The 18,657-nt window shown below is 39.0% G+C and overlaps 2 protein-coding genes across 4 annotated transcripts in view; one reads left to right on the forward strand and one right to left on the reverse strand.

The window, feature by feature from the left end:
* Positions 1-325: 325 nt before the first annotated feature.
* Positions 326-18,657, forward strand: part of ZFX (zinc finger protein X-linked) — a 56,122-nt gene continuing 37,790 nt past the window's right edge. Inside the window, exon 1 of one of the 2 annotated variants that reach the window (XM_029240403.1) lies at positions 326-391. The gene's annotated coding sequence lies outside the window, so the exon portion shown is untranslated. Of the gene's footprint in view, positions 392-722; positions 765-18,657 lie in introns of those variants that run through there. The other variant, XM_029240405.1, reaches the window with a different exon arrangement.
* On the reverse strand, positions 7,737-10,461 carry LOC114905988 (protein tyrosine phosphatase type IVA 1-like). 2 transcript variants are annotated; one of them, XM_029240409.1, is made up of 2 exons: positions 9,544-9,694; positions 9,105-9,450 (listed from the first exon to the last, which is right to left on the reverse strand). In XM_029240409.1, exons 1-2 carry the CDS (start codon positions 9,637-9,639, stop codon positions 9,127-9,129), a joined length of 420 nt encoding a protein of 139 aa, XP_029096242.1. In that variant the 5' UTR covers positions 9,640-9,694; the 3' UTR covers positions 9,105-9,126. The 2 variants fall into 2 exon arrangements, with proteins under 2 accessions (XP_029096239.1, XP_029096242.1); XM_029240406.1 differs by having other exon boundaries at positions 7,737-10,461.

The raw sequence follows: 18,657 nt of genomic DNA on the forward strand, positions 1-18,657 counted from the left end.
CGGCGGCGGCGGGCGGGAGCGCGGAGGAGGTGGAAAGAAGGGGGGCGCTGTCACGGAGACTCCGGCCGCCGGAGACCCCGCCGCAGCGAGGCCACTGGGCTCCCCGGTTGCAGGGCGTGAGCGCGCCGACCGGGGCACCAGGGAGACACACCGGACGAAGGAGGGGGCCTATGTACCCTTCCGCATTTTCCTGGGTCTCTCTCCCGGGCGGTGACGTGACGTACTGACGGCGGGCCCGTGCCGGGGAGCTGGGCCGCTTTTTGTCAGCTCCGAGCTCGGCCCCTCCTCCCTCCCTCCGCCCGCCCCACCAGCCGGAGCCCGGCCCAGTGCTCCAGAGAAAGGCCGGCCTGCAGCACCCGCCACCGTCGCCGACCGCCCGCACGCCCGTCCGGTGAGTTCCGGGAGCCGCCGCGGCCGCGGGGCCTAGCGCGCGCGCAGGGGCCTGGTCCCGGCCTGGTCGGCGGCCCGCGTGGCGCCCTTCCGCGCTAGGCCAGGCGGTGTGGCGCGCGGCGCCGAGCAGGCCCCAAGGAGGCCGCAGTTAGGCCCGGGGAGGAGCCCGGCTGCCCCGCGCGGCGGCGAAGCCGCGCTCCGCAAACGGGCGGGGGTTGGGGGAGGGTCGGCCGGTGGCCCGGGACGCGGCCGAGGGGCCCCGGGTCGGTGCCGCGGCCGGCCCGGGGCACTGCGCGGGGGCGAGGCCTGGCAAGGAGGCGAAGGCTGCAGGCGTGAGGTGAAGGCCGCAGGCCGGCCGGGCCGATTTTCGCTATGTAAATATCGGTGAGGGGGGGAGGGACGGGGGACAAGATGGCGGCGGCTCGGCGCCTGCTGCAGGGGACGATTGAGGGGGTTGCTGGGAGGGGGAGCCGCCATCTTGAAGGCGGCGTCTGAAGAGAAAATTCCGCTACAGCCCGTAAGGGGGGGTCGGAGAGCGGGCGGCGGCGGTGGCGGCGGCTCCGGTGACGGGTCCCGGAGGCCCGGCACGGCAGCGTGTGCGCGCGGAGGGGGCGTGCTCGCTCCCCACAGCGGCCATTGCCCTCGCCGCCATGAAGTGCGCTCGGGCTGTAGGCGCTCGGCGGCAGCGCCACCTTCCTGCCCTGCCTACCGCAGCACCCGTGACTAGCTGCTGCTTCCGCTGCATTTTAGCCGAGCTGCCGCAGGCGGCCTTCGTCGGCTCCCGGGCGCTGGGGCCATCTCGTTACTCAGCGTCCCCGGCCCCGCGCCTTTCCCCCGCGCTTGTTACAGGTCACTTGAGGGTCCGCCCAGGCATGTGGACTCACCACGGCAAGTGGGACCCCAAGACATTTTATTTTTACCCCAGCAAAGTCACACGTGAATTAGAGTGCTTTAGATGCGGTTGTTTTCCAACAGCCACTGCCTTTTCGAGTAAAGAAAGAAATAAAGGAATAAAAATTTTTAAATGGATAGGAAAGAAGTTCTCACTCTTTCACGTAGTAAGGGGAAAAGTGCAAATTGCACAGCACGGAAACGGAGAAGTAAAAATTTTACGGAGTCGTTTGAATTTCATTAATTTGGAAACAACTTTCTAGAAAAGGTGCATTTAAGCTATTAGCGATCTGTTGGTAGTATTTAGTTTTTTTCAGGAGTAAGAAAAGGGCAGAAGGTTTTATTTTCTTATTGAAGGACAACGTAATGTGATGCAGTATTTATTGTTCCTGTACCTGCTATGGTATTTAGTTTCTCTATTTGATTTGAAAAATTCTAAGGTGGAATTCCACTCCTTAAAGTAGTTTTGATTGCATACTACACTACTCTGAACTCGGTGCTACGAAAGATCAAAAGGTTCTTGTAATGCAGACGGTGGCTCCAAGAAGTTCGTTGTTCAGAGGCAGATGAGATGAGGTGAAATGCACTGAAGTGCTGCCGGGAAGGTACAGCCAATTATTGGGGTTTCAGAGGAAAACGAGGTTAGGTGACATTTCGAGAAGGTTACTGAAGGATGGGTGGGACTTTGTTAGACTGAGGTGGAGGTGGGGAAAGGGCATTTCAAGGGTGAAGCTTCTTCAGAAAACAGCAAGTATGTGTACTTTGGCTGGAGTAGACGGTGTAGGTAGGGGAGTGGTGGCTAAATAAGGTGGATGGAGCTTGCTTTCCAGGTGGAGGGGCTTATACTCAATGGGGGAGGCCAGGGAGCCCTCAAGTAGTAGAGTGATGACACACCTGAGCCGGCTTTATAGTCACTTAGCCCTTCCATTGGCCTAGGAAGTTTCAAAGTTGAGAGATAGAGTAACAACCAGTGTTTCACTGCAGGAATGATTATCAAGAATGTTCAGAAGTTCAGACAATTTTGCTACTTTTTCAACAATCCATATCTAGTAGGCAGCTGCTCCTTTTTTCTGTCCTGATTTCTCACTCCAAGTAACTTTTTGCTCAAGAGTTATTATAATCTTTGTAGTCAACAAATGGGGAGGGGTTTCTAGCTTTTCTTTTACCGTGGTTGAAAATTACAGGACGAGTGCTGTGGGTTACTTCACGAAAATGAGGAATGAGCCTGTAAGTATCTCCATGGTAATTTTTAAACAAGTCAGTTTTGAAAAGTAGAACAGCGATGATTAAAAAGGCAGCAGCCTTCAGGTGGTCTTTTTGGAATCCCTGTTTTTCTATGTGGTAAGAGGAACCACCTTTTTGATTAAGAGGGTAATAACTAAGGCTGTTTACTAAGCTAAGCCTTCTCATGTTTTGATTAATATTTGAACTATTCTCGATGCACAGTTTGGGAATGTGTTTCCTAGAATTTTATGATACGTAAGTTTATAGGTAGCATAAGTATTCACCAGAAAGTTGTTTCAGTTTTTCTATTTTTCCTAAACTGCAACAGGTCAGAGCAGTGATTGGTCCATGAGGGGAAGGGAATGAACTGAATATTCTCATGTTTATCTTAAAGGGCTATGGTTTAGAAAAGTTTGAGACACAGTGCGTTCTAGGAGGCTGACTAGAAGCAAGTTGCTAAAGCACTCTGTGGTCCTTGAGATGGTAAAGGTAAACGTAAACTTGAAAGAACCAGTTGCTTTATATCTTGACAGCTGGGAAAGACATAGAATTCTAAAAGAATCGTATTGCTGCACACGCAGTGCAGCGGCAGTACATGTTCCAGTACAGCAAGAGTGGATGATTAAGATTAAGAGTTGGACTTCAGTCGTATAGTTAAGAAGACAGGAGTGTATGGTTTGGAAGGATTTCTGTCGGAAACAGTTAAAGTGCTTTTTGCCTGAAAGGGTGGTCTGGAAAACTGGTGGAACAACAACTGTCTTGGATAACAAGACAGTTAACTTGTGTATCTTTCAGATAGATGCAAGTTTCCTTTTTTAAAAACATGCTCACAATGCATTGAAGAAAAACTTTTTTCCATATTGCTTTTTGTAAATGCTTCCTCTCTCAACCTACCTGGACTTGTATCGCCACTTATGACCTTGTTTGTACTATTTGTGTTTATGCACACTGGCAATTCCAAACTTTTTCTTTTTTACTCTTAAACTCCTCAACCTGTCCTTGAAACCCCTCAGCCTCAGCAGAGATCACCTAATCTTTTACTTAAGTCAGAAAGATAGACAGCCACCTGATCTAAGCAATTGAATTTCCTTCCTTCCACTTCATATTCTTCCTTTGTCTCTCCCTAGGCTGTCCTCCTGTTCTTCACTTGTGGGAAGAATTGGCCTCCTTCAGGCCCAGATGCTCTGCCTGTGGGATCCACTGGTCCCAAAGGATGGAGCTCTGTCAGTGTGATTCTGCCATTTGCATCATTGCCCTCTAACTCTGCTGATGCCTTTTCCTCTCCTTATAAACATTCCTAGGTTTGCTCATCTTACAAAAACCTCAGCTGTCTTATCTCTCCTTTCACCAGCGTTTTCATTTCTTTTCATTCCACTTTTCCTAGATCCGCTGTTTCCCAAATTGGGAGACTGCTACAGCATGTCAGCAGGTGTGTTATATAAAAGTGTTCTTTGTTTCAGAAACTCTATACTTTCTCTGCCTTCTGTTATGGGATTTTCCTCAAGGTCAGTTGTGTGTCCTGTTCTCTTGAATCTTCTTGCATGGTTTTGGTGCCCTTTACCATGCCCATCCTCTCTAGTTTCTCTAGCATTGCCTACTGACCACCTCCTTTCAGGTGTCTTACTGTCTCAACATGGCTGAAACCAAATTTATCTGGAACATAGTAGATGCCCAGTACTATTTATTGGGAAAAAAACTTTTTTTTTAAACGCAGAGCCCCTAAAACAGCTCCTGCTTCTAGCTTTCTTTCTGTTTATGGCACCATCATTTTTCCAGGCTCAGTCTTCTGTCTCATATAACAATGTAGGTATGTTTTAATATAGCATTTAACCTTTTATATTTTAGCTGTGTATTTTTGTTATCTTTTCTAAACTCTGGATGTAGAGACAGGTTCTCATTCATCCTTGTCCCAGAGCATTACCTGGTACATGGTAATGACAGTAATCTAAAAGCAATTCTCTCAATTTTGGGGTGCAGAGAATTTTGTGTAGTTGAATCGTTTTCAACTATTCAAGCATCTGTCTAGTCACTGTATCCTTTGAGCAAGGGGTGTGCGTAGTAAGGCATATGCCGCATAAGCTGAGTAGACCCTGCCCCCAGCGCTTAAGCTTGGGGTTAATATGGCCAGTGTATACTTAGTCCTGTCAAATTAGTTTTCCAAAGAACTTTTTATAAAATCCAGGAATCTTGTAACTATATTTTACTCAAAGGGAGGTAACATTTTAAGGAAGCTACGTGGCCTTGAAGAATACAGCCATTAGGATTGAAAAAATATTTAAAATTATGAAATATTTCAGAATTACTGAAAAGCAGGTATTGCCCAGATTTAACAGATATTAATATTTTATTACATATTTGCTTCATAACTTTTTGTGTATTTAAAGAAAGAAAACCTCACAGATTGAAGAGTGCCTCCCTATCCCATTCCTGTCTTGTCTTTGCCAGAAATAACCACTGTCCTAATATGTATGTACCACAAACAATGTCAAGTACTGCTTTATGTGTTTTAACTTTACATAAATGGTATCATACTGTGTTTATCATTTTATATATATATTTTTTCACTTAGCAATGTGTTTTTGAGATTTATTTATGTTGTATGTAGATCTAGTTTAGCGGTTCTCAAGAGTGTGCTCCAGGAATTCCCAGGGATCCCTGATATTCTTCCGGCCTCATTCTTTTGTACACTGCACAAGTACTGTACAGAGCCTCCACGAAATGTGATGTCATGATAGATTGAACACAGACGCAGTTACGGGAATCCAGCTGTCCTCTATTAAGCCTGTCCTTGAAGAGATTTGCAGAAATGTAAAACAGTGCTACTCCTTTCACAATTTTTTGTTTTGAAAAATAGTTATTTTAAAATGTTCATGTTTATATACAGTGGGTTTATTTTTTATGAATACTTTTAAGGTGTCTCAGATTTAATTTCTAATATAAACATCTCTAGATAGAACCCACATAAACAAAAACTCTTTGAGGTCCTCAATTTTTGAGTGTAAAGAGGTCCTGAGTCCAAGAAGTTTGAAAACTACTGATCTGGTTCATTCATTTTACTTGTATTTTAATGTATAAATATACTGTGGTTTATTTATCTATTCTTAGGGAGGGGCCATTAGGTTGTTAGCAGTTTTCTGCAATTTCAGACAGTGTTGTTGTGAGCATCCTTATATGGGGTTCTTCTCTCTTGGGATTATAGAAGTAGAGTCGCTACATTCAAGAGTCTGTGCATTTGTCAACTTTACTGGGAATTGCCAAATGTCAAATTGTGTTCCATTCGACACGCCCATCAGCTGTGTATGAGCCTCTGTTTCTCCAGACCACTGCCAAAAGATTAGACTTTGCAGTTTTTTCCAATCTTTTAAGTATAAATGGTATCTCATTGCTGTTTTCCTTTTGCATTTCTTAGATTACTCGTGTTGTTGAGCCTTTTTTCCCACGTATTATTAGCCATTTGAGTTTTCTGTGACTTGCTTGTGCCTATCCTTGGTCCATTTTTTATTGGACTGTTGCCTTTTTCTCATTGGTTTATGGTTATTTTTATATTCTGAATTCTAATGGCCTGTAGTTTTATACACTGAAAATACCATTTCCTAGTCTGTGGCTTATTCTTTAGCTTTGTTTATGGAATATTTTTTTGTGTAGGACTTTTTAATGTGAAAGTAGTCAGTTTCCTCAGTTCTTTTTCATTTATGGTTTATGTTTTCTTGTATCTGCAAGAAATTCTTCTCCTGCCCCAAGGTCATAATGATACTGTGCTTTTTCATATTTAGGTCATTAATTCATCTGGAATTTTTTTCTCTATTGTGTGATATACGGATCTGATTTTATCTTTATTTATTTATTTATTTTTTAAAGAAGATGTTGGGAGCCTCCCTGGTGGCTCAGTGGTTGAGAGTCCGCCTGCCGATGCAGGGGATACGGGTTCGTGCCCCAGTCTGGGAAGATCCCACATGCCGCGGAGCGGCTGAGCCTGCGCGTCCGGAGCCTGTGCTCCGCAACGGGAGAGGCCACAGCAGTGAGAGACACGCGTACCGCAAAAAAAAAAAAAAAAAAAAAAAAAAAAGATGTTGGGGGTAGGAGTTTATTAATTTATTAATTTTCTTTTTTGCTGTGTTGGGTCTTCGTTTCTCTGCAAGGGCTTTCTCTAGTTGTGGCAAGCGGGGGCCACTCTTCATCGCAGTGCGCGGGCGTCTCACTGTCGTGGCCTCTCTTGTTGCAGAGTACAGGCTCCAGACGCGCAGGCTTAGTAGTTGTGGCTCATGGGCCTAGTTGCTCTGCGGCATGTGGGATCCTCAGAGACCAGGGCTCGAACCCGTGTCCCCTGCATTAGCAGAGAGATTCTCAACCACTGTGCCACCAGGAAAGCCCCCTGATTTTATCTTTTTAATATGAATTTGCCAAGTAGTTCAGCCTTTCTCCTCACTAATTTGTAATGCAACTTGTGAAGTTTATCGTATTCTCACATATATACATCTGTTTCTACTTTCTTCTGATTTCATGGGTCTGTTTGACTATATACCTATACCACTCTGATTTAACAATGATAGCTTTATAGTTAAATCTTAGTAAGTGTTCTGTTTCTTTGGAGTTTTAAAGCTATTTTCCTTCCTTTGTTTATTTTTGGGTCAGTTTGTTGGTTTCTATGAAAAACTGTTGGATTTTTATTGTATTTGCATCATATTTATAGAATAATATGTAGATACTTATAGATGTATGCTAAGTAGTGGAGCTGGGGTCTGAATCTGGGCATATTCTGCTTTTCATAAAGCTCTTGCACAACTTTTGTTAGATTTTTTGCTAGAAAAAAATTTGTATAATTTTTGTTATTGTGAATAGGATTTTCTTTTAGATACTGTTTCTGTATTGATCATGTAAGCTTGCTGAACTTTCGTATTACCATATTTCATAGATTCTGAAGTACATCCCGCCCCCATTTTAATATGACAGAGGTTCATAAGATCTTCATTTGATGGTGTCCTATAATCAGTGTTGTCCAGGTAGCAGTCATGATGTAGTTATTGTTTTTACATGCACATACTTGGTCAAGACTCTTCATTTTGTCATCACTTAAATGAGTATGTGCATTGTTGTGTTTTAATTTCACACCCAACAATACAACTGAAGGCAGAAGGAATTGTGAGGTGGGTGTCTTACTGGAAAGAAAATCACATAGATAATTATGGAGCATTTTAAGAAATGCTGCATCAGCAGCACTCTTGTTGGTAGAGAACAATATTGTTAGGAAAGATTGAATAGCTTTGAGTAGAAAAGCATTCCATAGTAGGACCCTGAATGTGAAGTTTTAGGAGTACTCTACCAATTTCTTTCTTTTTTTTTTTTTTTTTTTTTTTTGCATTTCATCATTTATTTAATGTTTAAGCTCTCACACTAGATTTTTACAAGCTGGTGAACACTGACAAATTATTTCCCCCACAGAACTATAACCACATGTTCGCAGACAGTATAAATATATGGTTGAGCTAATGTTAATACACATCACCATTTTATCAATTACATAATAAAACAAATTGTCAATTATCCAAATATTAAGTTACACAGCTCAAAAGGCATATAAAATATTAAATGTCTGCTCAATTCATTAGCAGAAACCCTTTTTTTTTTTCCAAGAGAGGTTGGGAATCACACTTCAAACAAAAATAAAATGGTAAACAACTTCAGATAAGTTTGAAAAAAAATTACAAGAATTTCAGAAATTTTATGATTAAGAATTGTTTTAGCTACAATAACAAAGTATTTCCACCTTTTAAAAAATACTTACTAAGTTAAAGCACATATTCTACATGTTCTACACAAGACAAAGGCAACATTTTACTAGAAATATTTAATAGCCCCCTCCCATTCTTTTTTCAGGCCCTCCCTGTAGATTGTACCCCAAAGTGCAAACATTGAAATTAACTGTAAGGCTTTTTTGTCTGGAGACATTAAAGACGTGCTTCTTTTACAATGTAGATTTTCAAAATGGAGGTTTTCTATAACAGCACAAAATGAGATTTATAGAAAGACATTAAATAATCACTGTAAGACTTGGTTAATTAAAAAAAACCAAAATGAGCAAATCTGATGTATACTGGTATGAATGTGGAAGACCTAAACATATTGTGAGCAAATAACATTATAGGCCCTACTTTCTATGTTTGAAATGATGGAAGGAATAAACCACATAAGGTCCAGAGTTTTCTTAGTTCCTGGGATTTTAGTTCTGTGTGATACTAAAAATATATAAGTATTGTGCTGGGTATTTCGGCACCTAGTCTTTCTAAATTTCTTATATATTGATAAGATTCTGGCATGGAAACAGCTTTAAAGACATGACTCAATACTGCATGATTTCAGAAAAGGTCAATTGGTACAAACGATAATAAGCACATTTTAAATGCTGAACAGCAAGAATCCTTTGCTGTGTGTCCAAGGAGGTTGATCATAACCCAGACACAGAAGTTGCAATTCTGCCAGGCTTGTGGCCTGGTAAAACTGCTTTTCGACACTCCTGTGGAAGCTTCATCAGACTTCATGAAGCCATCGTGCTGGCTAACATGTACAACAAATTCCGTCCTGTCTAGGTTCCACTTCCAAGCAATGGCATCAGGCACCCCAGTTTTATTGAAAGCAACAGTTGTTCCTATGACCATTGGAGCTTTTGAAGCGCAGCCACATTTTAGGACGATACTTCTCCAAATACAAAAGTTGTTTGCTGTTGAAAGCTCCACGCTGCTTTTGTCTTATCAACTGTACTGCATCTTCATATTTCATTCCACCTTCAATTAATGCTAGGGCGACAAGCACTGGACCTCTCCCAAGGCCTGCAACACAATGAACGGCAATACAACAACCAGGGTCTTCGTGGAAGTTAATTGTCACGAGACTTAACCAATCATCAACAGTCTGGTTAGATGGTGGTGCGCCATCATCAAAAGGCCAATCGAGAACATGGATGCCTTCTTTCTCCACAAGAGTAGTGTCATAAGTTGCTTCACATATTCTTGCTGTTGTGGTAACTCCATACTTCTTAAGTTCCTCTATAACTTTGTTTAAGGTCGCATTGGTTGGATTAAGAAATCTCATGTTCTTATAAGTGACTTCCACAGGAGCTGGGTGGTTCATTCGAGCCATGTTAATTTAGTTAAAAAAACACTCAATAGGTTTATGAAAGAATTTAAAAACCTGAATACAGGAATGATGCAAAGAAACTGAGTCTACTTCAATATACTCCACTTGAAATTCTCAGTGCTTTTGAGTATGAAGCTGAGAGTAATGGGAAATGAAATGAACCTGCTAACAAGAAGCAGCAATTCTTCAATTCAGTGATACTGAGGCAATAGAAAGGAAGTGCACTGAGCTTTACCCCATGCAGGTCAGAACTCTTGTAAAAAATGCTCTGTGGATTTCAGTTCAACACTTCTGTGTCCAGGTTAACCACTCTTATGGGGGCTTCTTGGTAGAGTAGTAATGAATTTCTACAGTTCATTTGTCTGCACGGAAGTTGTGCTGTGCCTGGCAGTAATCTCCACTGCCCTCCAGAAACTCCATAAATGTATGACCAAGAACACCACAGAACTGAGGAATATGTCTACTCATCGAAGATTGTGGCCTAATCATACAGCCGGTCCTGAGGTGGCGGTGGTGGCAGGGCCAGGGCGGCAGCTTCGCGGGCAGCCGTGGGGTCACCGGACTCCCAATTTCTTTTGCTTCTATTTTTTCTTCTATATATCCACAGGATATGATGAAAATATGTCTAAATAAGTCTAAAAGAATTGTCTTGATAAATCTAAAATGAAATTTCTAGTTAATAAAGTATAGCATCAGTTTAACTGGCAGGATATTTTTCTTAGATGTAGGTAAAACAAGGATGCATCTTAAAATTGGCAGTATTTTTAGATTCAATGAAATGTGGGAGTAATAGATTATTACAGTTTATAATTCTTGTATTTTCTAAATAGGCGTGTGTGAGTAAAGATGTTTTATTTCTTCTTTTCCATTCCTCTTTGCCTCCTCTTTCTTTTTTGTTTGTTTTCTTTTTCTTCTACTTCATTGACTAATGCCTCTAGCACAGAGTTGCATGAAAGCATTGATAACAGGCATCACTGTCCACGTGCTTTAATGGAGTGCTTCTAATATTTTACCATTAAGGATGATATTTTCGTGTTTTTTTTTTTTTTGGAGGGAGGAGATATTTATTAGTTTATGTTCTCTTTTACTTAGCATTTTAGAGTTTTCGTTGATTTTTTTAATGTTTTTGCAGCATCTATTCGTGTGATGAATTGTATTCATAGATTTTGTATTTTAAACTGTCTTTGGAGTCCCTGGATATTTGCATCCTTTTGCTATTGCCATGTACTTTTTCTTTTTATGCTAACTTCTTAAGATGTGTTGCGGAATAATTCTTCTCCTTTGAAACAAGTTGTATTTCATAGATATGATCTGTTTCTGGAAGCTTATAAGTCATCTGTGAAACTGTCTTTGCCTGGTGTCTTTTTTTGTGAGTTGTTTTTTGATTAATAGTTTGTTTCATGGTGATAAGTATTTTTGGCTTTTCTCAAGTTGTTATTTATACAAAATGAACAGTATTCTAGAAAAATATAAAAATTCAGGTATATTGGTATAAAATATAGGCTTCTCTAATGACTTTAAAATGTCTAATTTCATTAATTTGTTCCTTTTTTTTCTGATGAGTACTGCCAATAACTTGCCTATATTAAGGCTTTTCAAATAGTTCTTTTTATTGACCATTTCTGTTTCTGCTCCATATGGTTAATATTTCTTTCTATTTTATTTGCATTTATTCTGACATTTAAAAAATTTAAGTTGGAAGTTTAGCTCATTAGTTTTAACATGTTTATTGGAGTATAATTGCTTTACAATGGTGTGTTAGTTTCTGCTGTATAACAAAGTGAATCAGCTATACATATACATATATCCCCATATCTCTTCCCTCTTGCATCTCCCTCCCTCCCACCCTCCCTATCCAACCCCTCTAGGTGGTCACAAAGCACGGAGCTGATCTCCCTGTGCTTTGCGGCTGCTTCCCACTAGCTATCGGTTTTACATTTGGTAGTGTATATATGTCCATGCCACTCTCACTTCGTCCTAGCTTACCCTTCCCCCTCCCTGTGTCCTCAAGTCCATTCTCTACATCTGCGTCTTTATTCCTGTCCTGCCCCTAGGTTCTTCAGAACCAATTTTTTTCTTTTTAGATTCCATATATATGTGTTAGCATGCGGTATTTGTTTTTCTCTTTCTGACTTCACTCTGTATGACAGACTCTAGGTCCATCCACCTCACTACAAATAACTCAATTTCATTTCTTTTTATGGCTGGGTGATATTCCATTGTATATATGTGCCACATCTTCTTTATCCATTCATCTGTCAGTGGACACTTAGGTTGCTTCTGTGTCCTGGCTATTGTAAATAGTTTAGCTCATTAGTTTTTAATCTCTACTCTTACATGCTTTTAAAACTATAAAATTTCCTCTGAACTGTAACTGGTACTATGAATTTTATGTGAATTGATTTTTTATTATTTAGTTCTAAATATATTGTGGTTTTTATAATTTTCCTATTGCCCATTGAATTATTGAGACTTTTCCAATTCAAGGAAATTTTTTTTGGGGGGTGTTATTACCTCAGTGACATTTATTTCTAATTTTACTACATTATAGTTGGGGGACATTGATTAATAATTTGTATTTCTCTATACTAACAACAAACAACGTGAAAATAAAATTTAAAAGCCAGTACAGTTGATTGTTTTATATTTTGTTTTAAAAGCTAGTAGTACAATTTATAGTAAGATCAGTGAACATCCAGTACCTTGAAATAAACCCAACAAAGCTTACTAAGACCTTTAGTGAAAGCATTACTGAGAGAAATGAAAGAACTCATAAATGGGGAGAGATACGATGTTCATGGATAAGAAGTATCAGTGTTATAAACATGTCAGTTTTCAACGAAGTCCCAATCAAAACCCCAACAGGCTTTGCTTTTTTTTTTTTAAAGAAGAGCACCTTTATTTATTGGATACTTATTCTGTGCCAGTCCTGATGCTATTCTTGACATATCTAGCTCGTTTCATGCTCCTGACTGCCTTAAGTGGGAAGTACTATTCTTTTTTTTTTTTTTTTTTTTTTTAATAAACCAGTTCTCAGATTTATATGGAAATGCAAAGGGCCTGGAATAGCAAAGGCAGTCTTGAAAAAAAAAGTTGGAAAACTTACACTACCATATATTAAAGCTTATTATAAAGATGCAATGATTAAAATAGTGGGTGCAAGGCCAGATTGATCAATGCAACAGAATAGTGTCTGAGAGTAGACCTACATGTATAAGGTCAATTGATTTACAACAAAAGTGTGTTGGGATTTTGATTGAATGTAGAGGTTAATTAAGAGAGAATTAATACTACTGATCCAATATATTCAAGAGCAAGATTGATTTCTGTGTATATTTGTATTAAAAAAATCCCACTTAGAGTTTTCAGTTACTCTTACTAATGGTATTTTACATTTTTAAGTGTTACATAAGAAAGCTTTTGTCTTTAAAATAAAAAGCTTTTGCCATCAAGTATATTAATTTTAAACCAGCACATTTTATGAATTCATTCTGATATTAAGATTTTAGTTGATTCTCTTGAATTTCCTGGATAAGTCATATATAAATAAATATAATTTCTTTCAAATAATAATTATATCTTGCATTTCATTATCTTATCTAATTGCATTGCCTATCAGTTCAGTTCCCATACAGTCTTAAATAATAATAGTGTTAGTGGGCATCCTTGTCTTAAGTTTGGCTTTAAAAGAAATACTTTCAGTGTTTCACCTTAGTTTTAATACATGTGTTTTTGTTATAAAGTGATACTGATATCATTCTCCTATCTAAAAATACATGTTGTAACATGAACTAGTTTAAGATTTGCATGTGTAGTTTTTAAACCAGCTTTACTGAGAGGAAGTTGTTACAAAATTCACCCTTCAAAAGTGTACAGTTCAGTGGGATTTTTTTTTGGTAGATTCAGAGTTGTGCTACCATCACCAGTAATTTTAGAACATTTTTATCCCCCCAGAAGGAAACCCTGTACCCAATTAGCAATCACCTCCCACCCCCAGCCCCTGACAGTCCACCTTCTGTCTGTATGGATTTGCCTATTCTTCATGTTTCATATTAATGGAATCCTGTAATATGTAGCTTTTTGCATCTGGCTTCTTAGCATAAGGTTTTCAAGGGTCATCTATGTGATAGCATGTACTAAGGTTTCATTCCTATTTATTGTACTTTTTCTAACTGTTAAAAAAAATGTCTTTCTCTTCCAATTTGACTAGTTTAAGTAAAATAAAATAGATGTTGAATCTCAACTTTTCAGCATCTGTTGAGGCACATCAGGATTTTCCTTTTTTGACCTGTTAATTCGGGCCATTATTTGGTTCCATCCTTGAATTCTAGAATAACCATACTTTGTCAAGGTGTCTGTGTGTGTATGTGCATGCACGTGTGCGCACGTGTATGTGCATGCACGTGTGCGCACGTGTGTGTGTCTATATATATATTATATGATGGATCACATTTGCAAAAACTTGACTTTGGATTCATAATTAACCATGTTTGTAGTTTGGTTACATTATTTTTGTTAGGTTTTTATAAAAACGGTAAATTAGTTTTTTTATTTTAAGTTTTGAATTTTATTTTGTTTTTCTACAGCACGTTCTTATTACTTATCTGTTTTATACATATTAGTGTATATATGTCAATCCCAATCTCCCAATTCATCCCACCAGTACTACCACCCCCCTGCCACTTTCCCCGCTTGGTGTCCATACGTTTGTTCTCTACATCTGTGTGTCTGTTTCTGCCCTGCAAACCGGTTCATCTGTACCATTTTTCTAGGTTCCACATATATGCGTTAATATACGATATTTGTTTTTCTCTTTTTGACTTGCTTCACTCTGTATGACAGTCTCTAGATCCATCCACGTTTCTACAAATGACCCAATTTCGTTTCTTTTTATGGCTGGGTAATTTTCCATTGTATACATGTACCACATCTTTATCCATTTGTCTGTCGATGGGCATTTAGGTTGCTTCCATGACCTGGCTATTGTAAATAGTGCTGCAGTGAACATTGGGGTGCATGTGTCTTTTTGAATTATGGTTTTCTCTGGGTATATGCCCAGTAGTGGGATTGCTGGGTCATATGGTAATTCTATTTTTAGTTTTTTAAGGAACCTCCATACTGTTCTCCATAGTGGCTGTATCAATTTACATTCCCACCAACAGTGCAAGAGGGTTCCCTTTTCTCCACACCCTCTCCAGCATTTGTTGTTTGTAGATTTTCTGATGATGCCCATTCTACTTGGTGTGAGATGATACCTCATTGTAATTTTGATTTGCATTTCTCTAATAATTAGTGATGTTGAGCAGCTTTTCATGTGCTTCTTGGCCACCTGTATGTCTTCTTTGGAGAAATGTCTACTTAGGTCTTCTGCCCATTTTTGGATTGGGTTGTTTGTTTTTTTAATATTGAGCTGCATGAGCTGTTTATATATTTTGGAGATTAATCCTTTGTCCGTTGATTCATTTGCAAATATTTTCTCCCATTCTGAGGGTTGTCTTTTTGTCTTGTTTGTAGTTTCCTTTGCTTTGCAGAAGCTTTAAAGTTTCATTAGGTCCCATTTGTTTATTTTTATTTCCATTACTCTAGGAGGTGGATCAAAAAAGGTCTTGCTGTGATTTATGTCAAAGAGTGTTCTTCCTGTGTTTTCCTCTAAGAGTTTTACAGTGTCCGGTCTTACATTTAGGTCTCTAATCCATTTGGAGTTTTTGTGTATGGTGTTAGGGAGTGGTCTAATTTCATTCTTTTACACGTAGCTGTCCAGTTTTCCCAGCACCACTTATTGAAGAGACTGTCTTTTCTCCATTGTATATCTTTGCCTCCTTTGTCATAGATTAGTTAACCATAGGTGCGTGGGTTTATCTCTGGGCTTTCTATCCTGTTCCATTGATCTATATTTCTGTTTTTGTGCCAGTACAATATTGTCTTGATTACTGTAGCTTTGTAGTATAGTCTGAAGTCACAAGTCTGACTCCTCCAGCTCCGTTTTTTTCCCTCAAGACTGCTTTGGCTATTCGGGGTCTTTTGTGTCTCCATACAGATTTTAAGATTTTTTGTTCTAGTTCTGTTAAAAAATGCCATTGGTAATTTGATAGGGATTGCATTGAATCTGTAGATTGCTTTGGGTAGTATAGTCATTTTCACAAGATTGGTTCTTCCAATCCAAGAACATGGTATATCTCTCCATCTGTTTGTATCATCTTTAATTTCATTCATGAGTGTCTTACAATTTTCTGCATACAGGTCTTTTGTATACCTAGGTAGGTTTATTCCTAGGTATTTTATTCTTTTTGTTGCAGTGGTGAATGGGATTGTTTTCTTAATTGCTCTTTCTGATCTTTCGTTGTTAGTGTATAGGAATGCAAGAGATTTCTGTGCATTAATTTTGTATCCTGCAACTTTACCAAATTCATTGATTACCTCTAGTAGTTTTCTGGTAGCATCTTTAGGATTCTCTACGTATAGTATCATGTCATCTGCAAACAGTGACAGTTTTACTTTTTCTTTCCCAATATGTATTCCTTTTTCTTCTCTGATTGCCGTGGCTAGGACTTCCAAAAATATGCTGAATAATAGTGGCGAGAGTGGACATCCTTGTCTTGTTCCTGATCTTAGAGGAAATGCCTTCAGTTTTTCACCATTGGGAATGATGTTTGCTGTGGGTTTGTCGTATATGCCTTTATTATGTTGAGGTAGGTTCCTTCTATGCCCACTTTCTGGAGAGTTTTTTATCATAAATGGGTATTGAATTTTGTCAAAAGCTTTTTCTGCGTTTATTGAGATGATCATATGGTTTTTCCTTTTCAATTTGTTAATATGGTATATCACATTGATTGATTTGCGTATATTGAAGAATCCTTGCATCCCTGGGATAAATCCCACTTGATCATGGTGTATGATCCTTCTAATGTGTTGTTGGATTCTGTTTGCTATTATTTTGTTGAGGATTTTTGCATCTATATTCATGAGTGATATTGGTCTGTAATTTTCTTTTTTTGTAGTATCTTTGGTTTTGGTATCAGGGTGATGGTGGCCTCATAGAATGAGTTTGGGAGCGTTCCTTCCTCTGCAGTTTTTTGGAAGAGGTTGAGAAGGATGGGTGTTAGCTCTTCTCTAAATGTTTGATAGAATTCACCTGTGAAGCCATCTGGTCCTGGACTTTTGTTTGTTGGAAGATTTTTAATCACGGTTTCAATTTCATTACTTGTGATTGGTCTGTTCATATTTTCTATTTCTTCCTGGTTCAGTCTTGGAAGGTTATACCTTTCTAAGAATTTGTCCATTTCCTCCAGGTTGTCCATTTTATTGGCATAGAGTTGCTTGTAGTAGTCTCTTAGGATGCTTTGTATTTCTGCAGCGTCTGTTGTAACTTCTTTTTCATTTCTAATTTTATTGATTTGAGTCCTCTCCCTCTTTTTCTTGATGAGTCTGGCTAAAGGTTTATCAATGTTGTTTATCTTCTCAAAGAACAAACTTTTAGTTTTATTGATATTTGCTATTGTTTTATTTGTTTCTATTTCACTTATTTCTGTTCTGATCTTTATGGTTTATTTCCTTCTACTAATTTTGGGTTTTGTTTTTTCTTCTTTGTCTAGTTCCTTTAGGTGTAAGGTTAGATTGTTTATTTGAGATTTTTCTAGTTTCTTGAGGTAGGCTTTTATTGCTATAAACCTCCCTCTTAGAACTGCTTTTGCTGCCTCTCATAGGTTTTGGATCATTGTGTTTTCAAAAAATGGTAAATTCGTATTGTAAAAAGAATTGAGGAGGCTTTCCTCCTGTGTTCAGCTAGCTTTGGGAAAAGCCTAGAGCTTATTGAAAGGGTAACAGACATCTTCCCCGCCCCCCATTTTCTGGTGATTGGGTTCTCTATCTCTTATTGAGTTAATGCTTGTAAATTAACATTTCTCTTCAGTGTGCTAGCATAGAATTATAGACTGTTTTCTTACAAGCTTTTTACTTTTCCTGTATCTATGTGTTTTTTTCTTTATTTCAAATTATGTATGTTTGTGCTTCCCCCCAGTTTCCTCCTCTCTTTTAGATTATTATCTAGTAGTAGTTTCCTATCTCCCCAAATCCCTGAAAAAAGCAGGCATGGATTTTGTTGGGGCGGGGTGGCGGGGAGTGCAATGTAAATTAGCTGATTCCCTAGCTTTGCTCCAGAGAATGATCATGGGATTAATGCTGCTGATACTCTACCTGGCGCTGATACTCAGTGGAGCATGCCCATTGTTGGTCATGTGAGAAATAGGTGGGCAGGGGAGGGGGGATTAGATGAAGGTAGTCAAAAGGTACAAACTTCCTGTTATAAATAAATACTAGAGATGTAATGTGCAGTATGATGAAGGTAATTAACACTGCTCTATGTTATATATGAAAGTTGTTAAGAGTAAATCTTGAGAGTTCTCATTACAAGGAGAAGAATTTTTTTTCTGTTTCTTTAATGTTGTATCTATATGAGATGATGGATATTCAGTAAACCTATTACGGTAGTCATTTCATGGTGTATGTAAGTTAAATCATTATGTTATACATCTTACACTTATAGAATATGGAATGTCAGTTATATCTCAGTAAAACTGGAAAAAAAAGATGAGCAAACAGAGAAAGAAAAAAAGAAGCAGGTCTGCAGGTGTATTGCAAGCCAGCCCTTTCATTGTCCAGCCTGTTCTTTTTTTGTTTGTTTTATGATTAAAGGATTTATTAAGTTATAGGTACAAAATATACTGCTAATTGTATTAGCAGAGGATCAGTGTAAAAATGCTCCATAACTTTGCAAATGTCAGTTTAAAAATTTTGTTACAGTTGTTGAAAGGCCTGATATTATATTCTTGCCAGTATTTAAAATGTACAGAAAACATTGTTAGTGTCAGCATTGAGTTTACAGAGCCTAACAGACCCAAAGTGATGTATTTAGGAAGAGCAATAATAGGAAGCATGTGTGTTCATGTAGGTGAGGGAAAGTGTAGGGTATTAGGTTACTATTTTGGTGCATATATATAGAATAAAAAAAAAAAAAAAGATTCT

This window comes from Monodon monoceros, unplaced genomic scaffold (assembly GCF_005190385.1).
Source record: "Monodon monoceros isolate NGI ecotype Baffin Bay Population unplaced genomic scaffold, NGI_Narwhal_1 Super_Scaffold_22, whole genome shotgun sequence".
Classification (NCBI taxonomy): domain Eukaryota; kingdom Metazoa; phylum Chordata; class Mammalia; order Artiodactyla; family Monodontidae; genus Monodon; species Monodon monoceros.